The sequence below is a fragment of the Lutjanus erythropterus genome, chromosome 7 (assembly GCF_056507025.1).
Source record: "Lutjanus erythropterus isolate fLutEry1 chromosome 7, fLutEry1.hap2, whole genome shotgun sequence".
Taxonomy (NCBI): domain Eukaryota; kingdom Metazoa; phylum Chordata; class Actinopteri; order Lutjaniformes; family Lutjanidae; genus Lutjanus; species Lutjanus erythropterus.
In genome coordinates, this window is record NC_139323.1 from 17625083 (window position 1) to 17641445 (window position 16363).

The window sequence follows — 16363 nt, forward strand, 5'->3', positions numbered from 1 at the left end:
TGAATTGGGCTGCATGTGGCCCATTAACTAAAACGAGTAATAATGTAAGGTATAATTAGTAGTTAAAGTGTTGATGTGATATTTTTTTATTTAAGCAACTAAAAATCTATATTTTTTAAATAAAGATTTTCACTGCTTTGTCCAGTAGTAAGATTATCAGACGCTCCAGTGAAGTCGCTCATTTTGTTATTTCTGGCAGCTCACCACTGTGAATGTGTTTAACTTAATCTGAATGTGCAGCAGGGCATTTCTGAAGACAGCGAGTACCCCGAGTCCACTAATCCTACATAATTAAACATAAAAATGCATATATTCAAAGTAATGATATTTCACCTGCAAACACCCACACAAGCACCATAATAATAAGACTCGCCGTCGCTCGCTGGCACACTTACCGAGTCTTGACGCCTGTGGCTGTGGCCCGTTAGGCTCTGCTGACACACTAACACACCAGGTACACACACCAGCTCGTCAAGCGTGCAGTGTGTTCACTGAACCAGGTGAGTCATGCAAGCGTGTAATCCAGAGCACATTAAGAAAAGCTCACATGCTTTCTGAGGTGTGTTTAGTGTGTGTGAGTTTATGTGTTTAGATGAGAGAGTTAATGTTCTGTGTGCGAGTACGTTCGGGGTTTCTTAGATGCGCCTCGGCAGCTTCAGGTCGGATTTTTAACCCGTGAAGAGTTTCAATCTACATGGATGGCTTTTTTTCTTCAAATAGATGTTTAATAATTCATAATTTTACAGTAAAGCATCTGATTTCCAATGCATACAGTCGTAGATTGACCTTTTAACCTCATTTAACCCGCTGCTCAGACTCTCATTAAAAAGTCATGTTGTGCAGTTAACCACCAAGCAAAACCACAGTACATCATTTAAGGTCCATATCGGAGGCTTTACATAGAATCGCTCAACAACATTAGTCCCTTTTAGGTTACTTGATGCCCCTGCCAACCAATTTTCAAAATAAACCACTGTTTTTTTTAGTTGTTTCCGTGGATTTCAGGTACACAGTCATTTCTATTCATGACACTGGTGTTGTTCAAAAAAAAAAATCACTTACAGACACTTGAGTTTGTTTTGAGATTGCTGTTCTTTCAAAGTGAACATCTCATTGGCATTTTGTTTTTGTTTTCTTTTCAGAATTACATTATCATTGTGTAGCGGGGTAGTTGTAGTTGAGGGCGTTTCATTTCAAAAACACTCATTGTTGCTGCAGTCAAGGACATTCTGACATCAAGTATTTAAGAGAGGGAGTTCAAATGTATCTCATTCCTGAACTGTGTCTTCTGAAAATCAAACCGTGGAGACAAACTACAAGCAACGTGGACTTTGTGAAACTGTTGCTGCAATGAAAATTTGGTGAGTTTTGCATATAAAAGGGTGCTGCTGGGCAGATAGCTCTCAAATCCCACAATGTGTCAATTTTCTCAAACTAGTTCCAAGAAAAACCTGCTTTCACATATTAGCTATTTCCAGAGCTTTTAAGTGTATCTCCATCCTTTGAAGCTCCTAAGTTGACCATTTTTTTGTCCAACTTCTCTTTCCAAAGTTAAGAATTAATTTTCACCTTAAATTCCCAGAACTACTTTAATCTACTAACGAGAAAGCGTTTGTTTTTGTTTTTTTAAATCTGTCTCTGCTCTCATTTCCACCTTGAACACTGTTGTAACTTTGACAAAGAAGTAGACAGTATGACAAAATATTCGCTGTGATGAATAACATTATCAAGCTGGTTTCAAGTCTTAAGAAGTTGGAAATGAATGAAAATGAACTTAGTATTAAACTCAAACACATTTTTGTATATGTGTGTGGGTTTTTTTTTTTTTTATCTATATCCAGGTATAAATGTACAGGGATATTATGTGCATAGTATTTATTGTTGTATTCAGTTTTTGCTATTTTGAAATATTTTAAATACTTAAATACAGTGAAACATTGCTGCAATTAAAATTTTCATGAGTTCTGGTCAGTAAAAGGTTGCTGCTGGACAGACAGCTATCCAATCTCCTAGAAATTGTTCCAGGCAAAAACAAACAAACAAACAAACAAACAAACAAACAAACAAACAAACAAAAAACTTAAATCCATTATTCCACTTCCACAATTCCACTTATTAGCTTTTTCCAAAGCTTTAAACTGCATCACCGTCCTCTCATAGGCTGACCATTTATCCAATTGCTGTTTCCAAAGTCAAGAACTAACTTCCAAACTTAATTCCCAGAATTTCTTTAATCCTCTAACAAGACAGCAATTAAAAAAAAGCTTCTGCTTTCAAATTCATTTTCACCTTGCTTCCACCTTGTTAAATGAGTAGTTGACAAAATATTCACTGTGATGAATGACATTATCAAGCAAGTTTCAAGTCTTAAGAAGTTAGAAATGAATGAAAATAAAACCCACTTAGTCTTCGCAAATATTAAACTATGGTTATACAGCTTATTGTCAGTTGTGTCTGTGTGTGCATGGTTACATATATGTACTATATGTTATGCATTTTTGGATATTCGTGTTTTTATCTCGTTCCAGGTGTAAATATACAGGGGTTCATATTATATGCATATTTTGTATATTTTTATATATTTTATAACATTTTTTGTCATCTTTTATATATACATGTTTATCTCCCTATTTTACATTTTTATATATTTTACTTGTACTGTTCATTAAATTTTATTACGGCCCTTTGAGAGATGCTTTGTGTTATAGCTATAATATATTATATTAAACAAAAATAAACTTTGACTTGACTTGAATAGCATTCTGGAAAAATAAGCAATTAAATTGGGAAATGATAACACCGTAAAGCACTGGCATTCATGATTTGTAATTCATGGGCTAAGATTGTTGGTGCAACACGTTAAGATCAAATCACTGAACTTTAATACCCCGAGTCAAGAGAACCAGTAAAAACAAAATGTAATGGTCAAAGTTGTTATATTGATTTTAATTGATGAATTGATGGGAAAAGAGTGATGCAGACTCGCATTCTGGCAGAGACAGAGAGAGAGAGAGCGTTAATTTATAAATGAGCAATAAATGCATTTAGGCTAAGTTGTTTTTATTTCCTCTCATCAGGAAAACAGTATAGAACATTTTAGCCTACTTTATAAATGAATCAAAATAAGTGCATTTAGCTGGAATTAACACGGTCTTGTTTTTCCTTTCATAAGTAAAACAATATACACAATTTAAATGCTTTATAAAGGGTCCACTGCAGATATGAGATATGTAGTTCCTGGTATGAGCCTTGTATCAACTTAATGACATAAATTAATCAGTAATGAAAATCAGCAGTTACATGCAGCTCTTACTTCATGTGTGAAATTTGTGGAGTGCCGATTTAAGTTGTAGTGAAGATTAAGAAAATCAGTATTTGGGGAATTTTAAGTGAAACAAAGACTCTCTGGGATTCAATTAAGTGAATGTTTGTGTCTCTGCAGGAACTGCATCGCCTCCAGGGACCCGTACTGTGGCTGGACCAGAGGAAGCACCTGCTCCTTCCTCAGACCTGGAACCAGGTACGACACCTCTCTATTCATACGTATACATCACCGCTTCATACAGCCTGCAGTACTGACACGCCTTCTGTCTGGATTATTTTGTGTCTGTTTGTCAATCTGAAGTTTTGCTGTTTTACCACCCTTCTCTGCTCTCTCTCTTTGATCCGACTGTTTTTCCTGCATCTTGTTTTGTTTTGATTTATTTATACTTTTATCATTCCTCTCAAGGTTATTTTTCTGACAGCGCACCTAGCAGACCACCCGTTGAGCCGCCCCATGTATTATTTATCTGGTCTGGAAGTCCTTGGTTCTATCTGGGACTATTTGAGCTTCTGTGTAACATCTGTGCCCTCTAAGTAGCCTGTCACACACAGTCTGCTCTGTGTACACTTATTGATTCAAGATGTCTGCCGCTGCTGTTAAAAAATACTGTGCTCTCTCACTTTGCTTGTTATCAAGTGGTGCCATTTAACACTGTGTTGGTGCAAAGTTTTGTGTTTGTTTCTGTTGTGTAACACTGTCTGCGTTATGCACAGGTACCCCGACAGCGTCTTGTCTGGATGTATTTGAATAAAGTGTGATGTCTAGGTGTTTGTGTGTGTGTGTGAATGTGAGAGTATGCATGTTTGTGTGGCCTCTTTCTCCTCCTGCTACTGAAATGTGGCGGTGTGTCTTGACAGCTCACCTCCCGTCGTGGCTGCCTCCCTCCAGTGAAATCAAATCTCTCTTTAGTCAGGCTGCTTATTGAGTTAGGGCTTCAAAACACAGGTGTAGTGCCAGCAGAACAGACAACGTGGGCCTTAAAGACCACCTCAGGCTGCCTGCTTATGCTATTAAAGGCCTCTGTGTTGGTCCTGATTCGATTTACCAAGGGCGGTCAACTTGGCAATCGATTTTGCATTGAGTTACTGTGGATTTCCTCTTTGTGGACTAATGCAACCTCTCTTTGCAAACTGACGCCTGAGGAGAGCTCAGATGTTATAAAATGTTAGATTGTAGTTCGGGCACTTTTTGAGGAAAAAGAAGTTTTGGATTTTTTTTTTTTTCAAGTAGTTTTTGTTGTTACCTCCTAGGAGAGGAAATGGTTTTATGTTGGTTTTATTGTTGTGGGAATCAGTGTTTTTGGATGCTCCATATTTGTTTTGTTTGGTGCTATTACTGTACTGCTTAACAAGGCGATTCAAAAATTCTTACTGTCTTTACCTTCTGCAAGAATATGCTGACAAAGCAACTGGTCTTTGATTACTGTTAGCTAACAATTTCAACCACTTTTCCATCACTTTTAGCTTAGAATTTCAACTATTTATCCATAAACCATATCCATAAGAGTCTTTGGGTTTTGGACTGTTACTTAGACAAAAGAAGCAACCTAAAGATCACTTGGGGCTCTGTAGGTATGTCCCGATACAACTTTTTCACTTCCGATACGATACCGATATTGCAGCCTTGAGTACTGGCCAATACCAATATCGTTCCGATACGATATCAGCACGAATCATACATACTTTTATTACTTATTTTGTAGTGTGGAATGTTAGAAAAGGCTTAATCAAGTGACGTTACTCAAATAGAGAACAATAGTCAGCAACCAGAGTCACCTATGGATAGAAGTGCTGGAGCGGAAAATGGACTGCTTATCGGAGCGCTTATATCGGAGATTTTAGATGCAGTCCAATAAAATCAGATTTTTGGCTGATATCAGACCGATATCTGATATCAATATCGGATCGGGACACCCCTAGGGCTCTGGGAAATTGTCATGACCTTTTTTACTTTTTTAACTTTTTTTACATTTGATAGACTAAACAATAAATTGATTAACAGTGACAATAATCATCAGATTAATCTATAATGAAAATAATAGTTAGTTGCAGCCCTGCAATTCATGGTCTAAGATTCCTAAACCTTCCCCCAGTTGGAATTATTGCTGCAAAAACTGTCAACACCACTCAGCATGAATAAACATATGGTATTTATCATTCTCTCTTTTATTATGAAGTTGTTAAATATAGAGCCAGTGTACCTGTGAGAACGTGCTGGAAATAAAAAAAAACTCTGTAAAACAAACAAAAAAAGAACATGCGTGCACGAACGCACAGACCCACGGGCAAAGCTAATGTATACAAAGTAAATGATCCACAGTCCATGAGAGGCAGCCAACTGAACACAACCCATTATTCTTTATTAAGATGACAACCGCTGTAGGTTCACGGTGCACTCAGAGTCATTTGTCACCGTGATTTCTAAGCATTAAAAGCACGAGTGTTGGCTACGGTGCTGCCTGAGCCTTTAGCTAATTGCAGAACACTGACTTCTCAGTCACTCGTCCCAATGAGCTTTTTCAGCTTCCTCCAGGAGTTTCTGCTCTGGTTTTACAAAGGTTGTTTGTAGGCCAAATAGTGATCCAGTGCAACAGCAGTATTTGTGGAACCGTGTAGAACTTTAAAAGTGTTGTCAGTGGTTTTGACTGAATAATAACCACAAAAGATCAAGCAGAGTAACATATATTAAAACATGCACATCTTTCATTTGTCATCTCCGCTCATATCAACCAGAAAATGTAAAGATTTTCCTTTGTAAGTAAAAAAAATGTTGGACAGTATTTAAAAGATGCCTGATACCCTGAAGGACTGCAACTTTAAGTGAGCTGCCTGATAAAGACCTGTGTTGCTTGAAATGGCACTACCTTGGTGTATTAAATAAGTAGAAATTGGAGCTTGGACTGTGCAAGATTTTTTTTTTTTAATTGTCTATTTCACTATTTGCTCACTTACGATTCAGCGCCTGCCCCTCTTTATTTTGAATGTGTGTGCATACTCCTATTTATATAAGCTGACATTTCTATTTCATGTTCTTTAAATGAGTACACAGACTTGAATTAAGTCACCTGAGCATCTCTGCTGCCAAGTGCTCATTGATGCAAAGGATTTTTACTAAGATAAGTCTGAACTGTTCAGTCACAAGTTTAAGTCAAGTCTGAGGCAGTTTAAATGTACCTAATTCTAAAAATATGTGCCCTGATAAATGATAAGGGCACATATTTCTTTAAAAATATGTCAGTTTATTTAAGGAATAGTTCAACAGTTTTGGAAATACACTTGTTGGCTCTCTTGTTGAGGGTTTTGTAGGCCAAGCCGAGAAATTGTTCCAGTCCACAATTCTTGGTAAAACCAAAACTTCTTGTGTCACACTTTGATTTTTGAGGACAAACAAGAGCATAGCAGCTTCTTGTGTCTGGACAGAGTCAGACTAGCTGTTTACAGTCTGTATGCTAAGCTAAGCTAAACATCTCTTGGCTCTAGTATTTTTACTGTACAAAGAGAAGTGTGGTATTAATCTTCTCATCTAACTCTCAGCAGGAACACGAAATATGGAAATCTAACTGTTCCTTTAACACACTGTCTGGGGTGAATCTAGATTTTAGGGTGGAAACTTGTTTTGTCAGCTTCCATCAAGCATAAAAAAGCACAAAATTACCACTTTTGTTAGTTTGACATTATGTATGGTGCTGATTTGTCAGCATGTGGCTACAACTTCCCCACATTAGATAACCAACATTAAAATCGGAATTGAAACCTTATGTGAGCCAGGTTTGTTTACAAATTAATTAGAAGGTGTATCGCATTATGTGTTTCTGATTGTAATATATACATTATTATTGCTACATTAAAAGCTAACGTTTTGATCGGGCTGGAAGCAGGTGGTGAAAGTAGCCAAGATGATTACAGCTGGTCAGGAAAAGAAATGCATAACGGCGTATCGAAAGTGCATCAACAGCAAAACTGACAGTCATTCATCATATCCACAGCTGCAACAGCATGTCAGTCAGTTAAAACAAAGCCAATATCACATCTACTGTAGGAAGCACCGGTGCATGTCAGTCACCCTGTGATAACAGGGTGTATCAGTATCAAGTATCAAATATGACAAAATAGAAACAACTAAAGAAATTACTTTAGCATTGTTTGCTACCCTGCCAACCTTAGTGAAAGATAATAAATCAACTTTTCCTTTAGATCCTTAAATTAAACTGCCTTGTTTTAAATGCTGCATAACATCTGAGAAACAGAGTTAATAAGAGTTTGTGAGTCAAGTTCAATCAATCATGACACATTGTGCGTTTTCTTATTGTGTAAAGAAACAATCAGAATTTTTTTTTTTTTTTGCATTTTTCAGTGCAAGCAATTTTTCACAAATTATGCTTTTAAAGAAGTGATCGGGACAAATCGGCCATTTCAAAAAGTGCTGGTGGTGTGATGTCCCCATTGTCTCCAGTGTAAATGACATTTTGTCCACATGTAATTGTTCCTTATCAGAGGTCTTTTCTGTACCTTTCATAGAGTTGAGTTGTTGCGCGGGCGTGTTTTATTTTCCACTCACATGTCCTCATTGTAAATGTTCTCTGTGCTCAATGAAGCCTGTAGGTTTATTTATTTGTGCGCTCGCTCACACACACAAACTCACATAGCCTGTCCTTCGCAACTGGTGCTGTTTTCCTCGATGTGAGCCATGATTAAGAGCAGTTGTGTTTTTCTTTGTGCGCACCTGGTCTGTGTGCTGTTCTCATTTCCTCTTTGTTTCTTCACCTCATCATATGTTATTGTCCTCTGGGTTTTCCAGGCTCCCCAGTCGCCCGAATGGGAAATGAGTTTTAAAGCACAGGGATAGAGTTGTAGAAATAAGATATGTTGTTATTTCTGCAGAATTATAGAATATGAGTTAAGTTTGACGTTATGTTAAACATTTACTTGACAAGTTCCTTTATTTTAGGTACAGGTTTTCCATAAAACTGATATGGTAATCTAGAATTTTTAAAGCACCTCCCTGCCTTAATGACTAAAACAGATTTTCTTGAAACTCTTTAATACTTGAAGACGTGGAGTTTGTTTTTAGACCAATACAAATTCTATGCTGACTTAGATATATTTGCAATTCAGCGCCTTAATTAACATAATTAATGACCCTGCAGGCATAAGTGGTTATCTCTAAATTATAATTGTGATTATTGCAGGATATTAAGCAGCTCAAGGGCCTCTTGAGTTTTCCTGTTTGAACTGTTTTTTTTTTTTTTATTCTACTTTGTCAAAATAGAAACAGGGACTCTTACCATCTCGGTGTTAAAGGAGCTTGTAGAGATATAAGCTCTCTTGTAGCTTGTCCTCTGCTGTAACATTGAGATAGTTTTCCTCTATCAGAGTGGATCTGTGCTGTGTGTCAGTGGCCGAGTCGCTGTGCCTCTGTGTCTTCTGATTAATGACTGTGTCTCTTCTCCTCTGCAGACTGCCGTTCGAGCAAGATGTTGAACAGGGAAACGTGGCCCACTTGGGCGACTGTGACGGTAAGAGGACTGATTCTCAGTCTGTGTGTGTGTGTGTCTCTGCGTGTGTGTCTGCCAACAAGTGTTAGAGCTAATAGCTCTCTTGTCTTTGCCCAGATCCTTATATAACTCGTGGACCTTCAGGGTAAACAACAATACAGTAAAAAGAGAGGAAGAGCCTGGTAGTTACAGTTTATACTGAGGAAATCCACAAATAAACACAGAGACAAGTCCCAGTTCACCTCCGTGCTCTGTAGTTTCTCACTTCTCCCAAGAGTAACCACCAAGATCCAACACCAAGACGGTCTGCTAGTCTCATTTTGTCTCCTAGCTGGCAAGAAAATCCCTGTGTATATTTTAGCTAACTTTGTTCCCCTCGCTGTTTACTCTGTCCACACTTGTATACTATCTTTGCTTTGGTCTGGTAGGTTTTTGTTGCATATACATGTAGTTAATTATATTCAACTCCAGCTTGAATTCCCCTTGATGTTTCCCTTTTTTTCTCTCTCCATATCATTATGAAAATAGAAGTGGTACACAGCAAAGAGAAATCTCTATTCTAGATACACAGAGGTTTTGGATACTCCCATGACACCCCCTCTCTTTGATCTGAGCGCTAATTCCAATGCGTGCAAATTAATCCTGTGCTTCTGAAAGTTCCCCGAGTTCATGTGCCGTGCTCCCTGAGAAAAGAACAGATAAATATTGCATAATCGCAACTCGCGTACAACTCTAATCCTGTTTCAGATGGGCGCTCTGTTTGATGCTGCGCTCTCACTTCAGGTCCTCTGACCGCCAAAACCACAGGGGACGGCCTCTGTTACTGATGGCTGATGCTCACTCTATGCATGGTGAAGTTAAGCTAGTTATTTGTCTTCGGTGAGCCCATGTGTAACTGCTTATAGAACATGTGGGGGATCTTATTCAAACTGCTGGTCTGGCCCCTGAAGTGAAACCCATGATCTTCCAAAGGGGCTTATTATTATATTCAAAACAGATCATGTTGTGCATGACTCTTGCTTTAGATTCCTGCAAGTTAGTTTTTGTAAAATAACATAAAGTAGATGAGAAATCTGAGAAATATCTTCTCCACGAGGGAACTCAGCAAATACACACTCATGTGCAGGAAGCTTGTAATTAAAAAGTGCAACTTCTATGATCATTACTCCACTTCTGTAGTACACCAGTGGGTGAGGGATGAACATAATTATTCTTGCTCAGTGCTAATGGAGTGTTTTACAAGCTCTAGTCTCAGATCCTCTTCTTATACTTGTTATATATTGACCTCTGGCGTGAGGTCTCGGGGTCAAAGAGCGGAATGACACCGCTACAGAAGGTAGCTATTTTTTTTTTTCAACTAACTGCACACTGTAGATCATCACAACGCTTCGCCCCGGTCTAATGTGGGTCGGCTTGTGCTTCAGTTGTACATCATTTTGTTCAAAAGCGTGTGCCAAAAGAATAAATGTGTGTCATGCTATCTCACGGCCCATTCCTCATGGGATTATTAGACACCTTTGTAGAACATCAACAGGAAACACATTCCAGCTGTGTTTATCACAATTGAGGTAGCGTGATTGTGTGAAAACAAATATTGCGCCTCATGCAAGAACCACTTGTGTGAATAGATTTGTTCTGTGATTTGTAACCCGTTGACCCTACTGGGCATGCACGCACAGCTGAGCATTTTGCTCCTCCCGTTGCAATCAGTCACGTTGCTTGCATTCATTATTTTTTCCCATTCCTTAGCTTGGCTTGTCCCTTAGTTCCACTCCTGATGCTGTTAAAGTGATAGATTTTTCAATAAGGATCTCCGAAACAGGGCTTCAATCTCAGAAAGTTCTCCTTTTTACTCTCTGATGCAGTTTTCATGAATAAACCCTTCCTGACATATGGGTCAGGATGTATAAATCTATATGGTTTAATTAGGGCATTAATTATGTTCATTTACAATTAGAGTGCATGACCTTCCACTCAAATACACACGTGTACAAAGACAGTTATGGGAAGCTGAGGAGTGTTTGCTGAACCTGACACCATATAAAATAAAGAAAATTAATATCAGAATAAGAAAACATTCTTGCATCAGGCCCATTGATCCTTACGTATACGTGTTTTTCTTCTTTAGTACCCATAAAATAACTTGCCAACCTGAATGTCCTATATTCAAACAACTATTTCAGATCATTGTAAGTCATCCGTATCCATTATCTCAATTGTATCTTATGACACTGAACTAAAGATGAAAAAATTCATATGCGTCGGGCAAAAGAAAAAAACCAAAATAAATTGAGTCTTGTTCTTGTATTCCCCCTAGATCACAATCTGGACAAATTCAATTTACTTCTCCCAAAGCAGCATACTGACCCATTTATTCATGAAGAGGCAGCTCTTACTTTAGCACAAATAATCATAGTTTTCAGTCACCGAAAAAAACACAGTTTTCAGGATTATTATTTTCATTTCTTTCACAATAAGTATGCAACTGATTTACTCGAGACCTGTTTGCTTTGTGAGACACATTAGAGATACACAATCAGTTATCTCTAACTGGGCCAAGCCCCAAAACGTTGCGTCCTACATTTCCCATAATACAACTTGACAGTGTCTTTATTCAGACTTAACAAAACTCCTTCCAGAGCATCAAAAGACAGAACTCTTAACAAGCAGTGTAGTTTTTGCCATGATAAATTGACTTGGACATGTAAAATAGCCTGGCCTCGGCAGACCAATTCACACATGTGAATTAGTCTTGAATGTCTCTGTTCATTTTCAGTTTTCAAGGGGTGTTGTCAATGGATGCAGACCAAAATACCAAGTTGGGGTGGTGCTTGATTCATTTTCAAGCGAAAAGAAACAAGGATAAAGGCCAAAGTTATGATGGCATGTACAGCACCATCAGATTCAGTCTCAGCATTTAACCCATCCTAGTATTAGTAGCAGCAGGCAGCCACTGTGCAGCATCAATGGACCAGCCTCAGTTCTAAGCCAGCACTAACTGGAGAATTGACGAAGCATACATGTTTTTGATGGGAAACCTGAAGAAAACCTCAAATTACATCATCTCAAATTACTGCTAAACATTACATGAAATATTGGTGTCAGGAAATAGGCAGTTCAGTGATTCATATTTGATCAGCATGGCCTAATTTCACAGTTTGATCTGTTTCGTGAGCCTGGTGTTTTGTGCTCGAGAAGTGTAACGTGTGACGTTTTTGAATCTAAACTGGTGTCAGTCATTGTAATAAACCCACCCCATGTTAGATAAGAGGTTATAACTGGTCTGAAGAGGTCCATGGTGCCAGATAAATCTGCCAGAGCAAATAAAAAGTGTTCTTGCAGATTTGTCTGGTTCCCAGGCTGTAAAATGTGTGGAGTGCTTCTTTTAACTGGCCACAAAAATATGAAGCAGAATATGAATGTTCAGATTTGTACACATCAAACAATCTCAGTTACACAGAGATGAAAGCACGCCGTGCCCTGATGGCTGCTCCTTTTGGACCGGTGTCAGATGGAGAAGAGCTGTTTTGCTCCCCGTCTCCGCTGCCTTTGAGGAATATCTGAGCTCTGAGGCATGTTTGCTCCTGCGTCTGATCCGGTCATGAAATATGCCCGAGCTGAACTCTGTTGACAGAGGTGAGCTCCGTTGTCACTAGATGAACGAGAGCTGCCGGGTTTGGCACGGCAGGAATGTGAGGCAGCATCTGTCTCATGGCTGCCACCAACACTTAGACGGCACTTTGTCTCAGGTATTGTGATGAACTTGGTGCCACCGCCTATCTCTTCATCATATCTCTTTTTTTTTTATTTGACACTTTCATTGTCTCTGATATGGATGTTCTCCTCAGTGTTTCCTGTTCCTAGTTAACGCTTAGTCCATCTCTCTTTGTCTTCCTGGAAGACAAAGATTTTTTTCAGCCATCTGCAAATGCAATATTCAGTCAGACGAAGACAGAGAGGCTCAGCTTCAATGAGCTTGTTATGACAAACTGTCACTGACACCGTTAAGACTTTGAAAAGTGCCTGCACAGCCGCTCTATATGTGTCTGTGAGCGTCTTCTTATCAGCTTCTCTTCATGTGCGCTACACATGACACATATGATTCATCTGTGTATCCACAAACACACACATATGTTCACACAGACCGAGCACAAACTCTCCAGGGACCTGGCTTTTCAGGAATAGACAACAGGCTTTTGGTTGCTGAATATTTCATATCTGTATATTGGACTCATTCCACCTGTCTGTATCTTGACCCAGCAGATGGGAGGTGAGATATGCTCTGGCCTATCTATCTCTCTTTGGGGAAATTCAGCAATCTCATTTTCACTCTCCCTTTGCTCACTTCTTTTCTGCAAGAGGAGTCTTTTTCTGCAGCTGCGTGTCAAACAAAATTATCCCCTCATCACAGGCTTCAATCGAAATTCACACACATATCTATCTTCAACAGTCAGTAAGCATAAATTACCACATTTTTAATCGTGATTATGGTTAGACATGAGGTAACAAGTGTCACTTAAATCAGAGGTGTCCAACCCGTGGACTGGGATGACTCAGTGTATCACAGGATAAATCAGAGGGGTCACAAGATTATTAATAAGACTGGAAAGAAGATAAAACACTGTTATTCATATCTACGTATACTGATATACGAATACAATCTGAAAAGTTTCAACTACTTATAGATGTATGCAATTTTGCAACACTTTTCCCCTAAAAATTATATTTATATATAACCGATTTGCAACAACAAACCATTTTTGAGGGAAACATAATGACACAAACGTTTCTTTGAGTAAATGACCTTTATACTGTGCTGTAGTCGAAGGAGGTGTTCGGGGTGGATAACAGACATACAAAGAGCAGGACTGTGCAGGTCTGTGGTTAGGGTTAGAGCAAACAAAAGCCCTTTGGTTAAGGATAAAAGATCATGATTTTGGTTCAATGTCAATTATGTCCAGTGTTGCAGTTAACTGCTGACTTTTTCTGTGCCTAAACATTATTATAAAATAGTTGAATAATGTCGTTATCACTGCGAGTGGAGAATGTATTACAAGATTGCCTATTTTAACAGAAAACGAATGAAATCACTGAATACTTTGCTGATACCTCCTGTATCAACATTTTTGTGACTCACAAGGTATGTTAAAGAACATTTCCCCATTATCTTAAAAGGTCCTTAGACCTACTGGGATTTATGATTTTTGTTTTATTGGTGTATAATCACCTGAAAAATAAGAATCATTAACATTACCTTAGAATGAGCCCTTTATATCTACTGAGGGCGCAGGTCCTCTGTCATGTTGCACTACCATGTTTCTACAGTAGCCAACATGAAACCAGTAACCAGAGTTTACTGGATCACACCCGGCTAGTGGATTTTACACTGGGTAGTTAGACATCACTCATATAAAAGCAGCTAAGACAGATGAGCTGTTTCAAACCATGGTCCCTGACTCAAACATTGCTAAAAACTTTGTACTTTTTTTTGCCAGTATGGATGTGAAATAGGTCTGAAACCGCATTTATAATCTTTGAAAGGTCTTAAAAAATGGAAGGGGACAGCGGGACGAGGTGTTTGCAATCTGCAAGCTCACTGCTAGATGCCACTACACTGTACACACTGATCCTATAATAGTAAACCTTAATTTGGTCGCCATTTTTCAGTTGGCATTATTTATCGGATTTCTAGTAGACAGGGCTGCAATCTGATATTTGCAATATCAGTTGCAATTACATATTTTTTTCTTCATTTTATCGGATCCCAAACCAAAAAGGTTGAGAATAAGTGACATACATTTCACTTTAATTATGAAATACAAATCTTCTCACTACTTCTAGTAGCATCCAGCCCCGATAGCGATTTGTTTTGCTTGCTCTGATTTTGAGGGAATATTTCTCGAATACAAAGTAGTTCCAGTGAAATATTTTTTGAAAGAAATGGGGCATTAGTTCTGCCAGGTTGACAATGGTCCTACAACTGAAATGTTTTCACAGTTTGTCACCTTTTAAATATGTATTAAATGGATCCTTTTTTTCCCCCATCTGAGCCTCTTTTTTTTTCTTCATTTTGCAGGCATTTACTCTCAAAGTTATTTTTCACTGCTGTGAGTGCTAGAAACAAAAATTTCAGTCTCCTCAGTTGTGTTGGTGCTGGCAAGAAATCTCAGAGACATATCTGAAAACCTGGCCAAGTAAAAGCAGAGCTGTCTGCATGAGCAGATACTGCTAGAGGCAGTGTAAGTGAGAAAGAAGTTGTTAGTAATTGGGATGAATTGGCTCTTTAAGATTAAGGTCTGGCTGGTTATATTCAGTTCTTTAAGGGGATGTAATTATGCTAGTTCTGGCTTTGCAACGTGTCTGAAAAAGAACAAGTTATTTATTGTGCCTTAGTCTTTACTCCTCTGCCTCTCCTCTGCCTCATGCTTCATCTCTCTCCAGTCACAGTCAGTGCTACACACACTTCAGAGCAGCCTTGCCGTCAGACCTCAAAGGGAGATGGATGGACGGCCTTACTTAGAGCCCAGCTAACTGCCTCCCCTTTCTCCTTAGCCAGAGAGGAGCAGTTGCTGGAGGGAGAATCGATTTTCATCTCTCCTCGGGCTGATGGCAGTCGAATAGATATCAAGGGTGATTCTGCAAGGGGAAAGGAATGGGCCTGAGAGGAGCGAGCACGGGGAGGGGGAGGCTGGGTAAATCAGATCCAGGAGTAGAGAGAGCAGAGCAAAAAGAGATTGAGAGATCACAGGAAGAAGGCAAACTTTGAGGATGGAAAGGGTGAAACGGTTCAGGGGATCAGAAGTGTGGAGTCATGAGGGTGAATAAGAAAAGAAGCAGAGTGATAGGAAGAGGGGAGTGAAAGAGGGAGGTCAGAGGAGGAAAGAAAAGGGAGGTGGTGGGGGTAATCACATAGGAAACGGAGAAAAGACGAGGGCGAGGGTGGATGAAAGCTTGGAGAGCGGAAGGAGTCGCGGGAAAGGGAGAGGAGCGGCTGTTTTCATGGGTGCCAGACTGGGCCGGTGTGACAAATGGACTGAGAGTGCCACCGGCGTCTCCTGTGTCACGGCGCTGTCACTGGCCTCCTCAGTGGGCTTGTGGCCAGGCTGTAACTCTGTCGAGGTGATGTACGCCACCTGCCTCACGTCCTCTTAATCTTCTCTTTTCGTATATCACAGAGCTGCCGCCCTTCTCCTTACCTCACACCAGCATCTACATCTTTGTTTTCTACCATTTAGTTTTTATTCATTTGGCAAACATGTTGATGAATTTAACACATTTCTTACACTGCTGAATAAAAATGTCAGTAAGATTTAGCTGAAGGGATGTACACAAAACTCATTATACTGTCATAACCATGTCATGAAAATGAAGAATTATTTTGACTGTTTTTGACTGTTTATGACTGTTGTCATTAAGTGTAATTGATCAAGATGTTACAAAAACTCTTACAGAAGCATATGTGTAATAAAATGTAATAATATCTTTGTGACAAGTTCAAAATGTACCATTTTACATGAGGTCAAGGAAAATAATGATGACACACT

The 16363-nt window shown here is 39.0% G+C and overlaps 1 protein-coding gene across 1 annotated transcript in view; it reads left to right on the forward strand.

The window, feature by feature from the left end:
- The window catches only part of sema6bb (sema domain, transmembrane domain (TM), and cytoplasmic domain, (semaphorin) 6Bb), a 182650-nt gene that overhangs the window by 140744 nt on the left and 25543 nt on the right, over nt 1–16363 (forward strand). Inside the window, exons 15-16 of the mRNA XM_084722985.1 lie at nt 3443–3520; nt 8782–8840. Coding sequence (XP_084579111.1) covers nt 3443–3520; nt 8782–8840 — 137 coding nt within the window. The remainder of the gene's footprint in view (nt 1–3442; nt 3521–8781; nt 8841–16363) is intronic.